This window comes from Penaeus japonicus, unplaced genomic scaffold (assembly GCF_977035675.1).
Source record: "Penaeus japonicus unplaced genomic scaffold, GWHDUDI00000001_assembly GWHDUDI00000029, whole genome shotgun sequence".
In the NCBI taxonomy this organism is placed as follows: Eukaryota; Metazoa; Arthropoda; class Malacostraca; order Decapoda; family Penaeidae; genus Penaeus; species Penaeus japonicus.
The window spans coordinates 32,597,291-32,599,790 of record NW_028234431.1 but is presented as its reverse complement, the minus strand read 5'-3'; the positions used below and the strand labels follow the sequence as shown (position 1 = coordinate 32,599,790).

General features: G+C 41.1%; 1 protein-coding gene across 1 annotated transcript in view; it reads left to right on the top strand.

The window, feature by feature from the left end:
- The window catches only part of gkt (tyrosyl-DNA phosphodiesterase glaikit), a 10,493-nt gene that overhangs the window by 556 nt on the left and 7,437 nt on the right, over positions 1-2,500 (top strand). Inside the window, exons 2-5 of the mRNA XM_043021876.2 lie at positions 630-843; positions 1,159-1,290; positions 1,752-1,907; positions 2,354-2,500. The exon at positions 2,354-2,500 is cut by the window's right edge and continues 15 nt beyond it. Coding sequence (XP_042877810.2) covers positions 630-843; positions 1,159-1,290; positions 1,752-1,907; positions 2,354-2,500 — 649 coding nt within the window. The remainder of the gene's footprint in view (positions 1-629; positions 844-1,158; positions 1,291-1,751; positions 1,908-2,353) is intronic.

The following is a 2,500-nucleotide window of genomic DNA, read 5'->3' as shown; positions in this document are numbered from 1 at the left end:
TCAGCTTTGAAATTAGGTCAGGACTCCTCTGCATGTACTTCAGTCACATACAGACTTTTCTGCATGTGATCCATAGGAAAACACTAAACAAAATAGTATGTCAGCAATAACAATATCCCCTCTCTCTCTCTCTCTCTCTCTCTCTCTCTCTCTCTCTCTCTCTCTCTCTCTCTCTCTCTCTCTCTCTCTTCCTCTCTCTCTCTCTCTCTCCCTCCCTCCCTCTCTCCTCTCTCCTCCCTCTCCCTCCCTCCCTCACTCACTCCCTCCCTCCCTCCTCATCCCTCCCTCTCCTTCCCTCCCTCCTCTCTCTCCTCTCCCTCCCTCTCCTCTCCCTCTCCATCTCTCCCCTCTCTCTCTTCCTCTCCTTCTCTTCCCTCCTCCCTCCTCCTCCCTCTTCCTCCCCTCCCTCCCCTCTCCCTCTCCTCTCCCTCTCCCTCCCTCTCCTCTCCCTCTCCTCTCCTCTCCTCTCTTCTCTCCCTCTCCTCTTCCTCTTCCTCTTCCTCTCCTCCTCTTCCTCTTCCTCTTCCTCTCCCTCTCCCTCTCCCTCTCCCTCTCCCTCTCTCTCTCTCTCTCTCTCTCTCTCTCTCTCTCTCTCATTACATGTTACTAATTTTTTTCCTTTTTTTTAGTTTGATGAAGAGGAAAGATTGGCAAGAGAACAAGAACATGGAGATGCAATCTTCGCCCAGACCTTGGCATCACAGTCCCATGACTTGTCGGAGAGTGAGGAAGAGGTGGTAGAAGTAAATAGGGACGAGGAGGTGCCGGTGCGTGAAGTGGTAGATTTAGATAGTGATGTTGAGGATGTTGGAAAGGATGAGGGTTCTTCCCCGCAGAAGATGGGTATGTGTTGCTATTATAAGGTTGTATTTTTATATTGCTATTGTGTCTTGTCTACATGTAGAATATCAGATGTAGAAGTAACCATTGCATATATGTATGAAACAAGGACAAAAGCTGTCACCTATTAAGTAATAAAAATAAATTCTTACTATATGGGCCACTTTCAAGTAGGGATTACAATTAGAATTCGTTCTCACCCAACTGATCCCTTTTATATTCAGTTGGTTCTTTTTTTCTTCCTTTCTCAGTGTATTTAACTTGCCAGAGATACATTGAATTAATTTCTCCCTTTCTACCATCCCCCCCCCCCCAAAGGATCAGCTTCAAAAACAGTTCCTCAACACACCATATCAGATGATGAAACAGACATCGAGGATTTCGAAGCTGATCGGAAGTCATCATCAAGTTCACCTGTTATTAATGAACAACGGAATTCTCATAGTAAAGGTAAAAGGAATGACTATCTAATTGTATTTAGTAATCATATTTCATTGAGGTTACTGTAGCCTAACAGGGATTTTATCAGTCAGTTTTATAGAAGGCTAAATGATAAAGCTTGGAGATTGAATCAGTTTTCCATAAATAATCATAGTATGTTGTTATACTGTCTTGTAATTTGATCTAGAGGTGCTTGTATTAGATCTGGGATGTCATCTCTGTTTTTATTAGAAATTTTAAGCTGACATATTGTCACATACTGTACCACAGCGTATTTGTTTCACAAAACTGGACACTTCGGATTTTCCTTCCTGTATCATTAACCATTTTTAATTTTCTATTATGTTCAACCTCCAGTAATTATCCTCATTTCATACTTATTGAATAACATAAATGAGGTATTTGAAAATTATCTTGAAGGAGTCCAATAAAGAAAGAAGAGCTTAATGACTTTGACTTTATTTGTACAGAATCATCACCAAAGAAATCATCAGCACCTGAGCACACTCTATCAGATGATGAGACAGATATTGAAGACATGGAAATACCAGCTGAAACTTCGAAAAAGAAAAGTGCTGAAGAAAACCACCAAACTGAAACAAAAAATACGGCAAAGCAAATAGATGGTAAATATATCTGTCTTCAAGGAGACTGGAATAGATGTAGTATAGTATACAGATAGATAGATAGAGAGCAAAGATTTAGATAGATGGATTGAAATTCATACATCAACCCAACCCGATGGGCCCGGCGATAAGTGGAAACCCCCTACGCCGAGCCTATGCAATATTGCATTGGGAATGTCACACTGGTGTGTCGCCCTGTCATCGTGCATTTAGCCATGTCACACGGGTGTGACGCATTGTCATCATAGGGTTAATAGATAGAGAAGGATTTTATATGAATTATTGTTTTTCATTGTGCTATTACTGTATCTTGAAGATGGTAAACCTTGAAGGGCAAAAACTCAGAAACTCACAAACACTATCATTCCCAGTAGTTTTACATTGCATTGCACTTCTCCATTTTCATATGTCTTGTTTGATAAAAGACCTTTTCTTTCTTTTTTTAGATTCTCTAACAAGGATGAGATCGGAACACAGCCTTTCAGATGATGATACCAACACAGAGGAATTAGTTTCGTCTTCCGAAGTGCCTGAACCCCCTAAGACAGAGAAAGAAGATGAGAAATCATCCTCTTCATCAGGCAACCAACAGA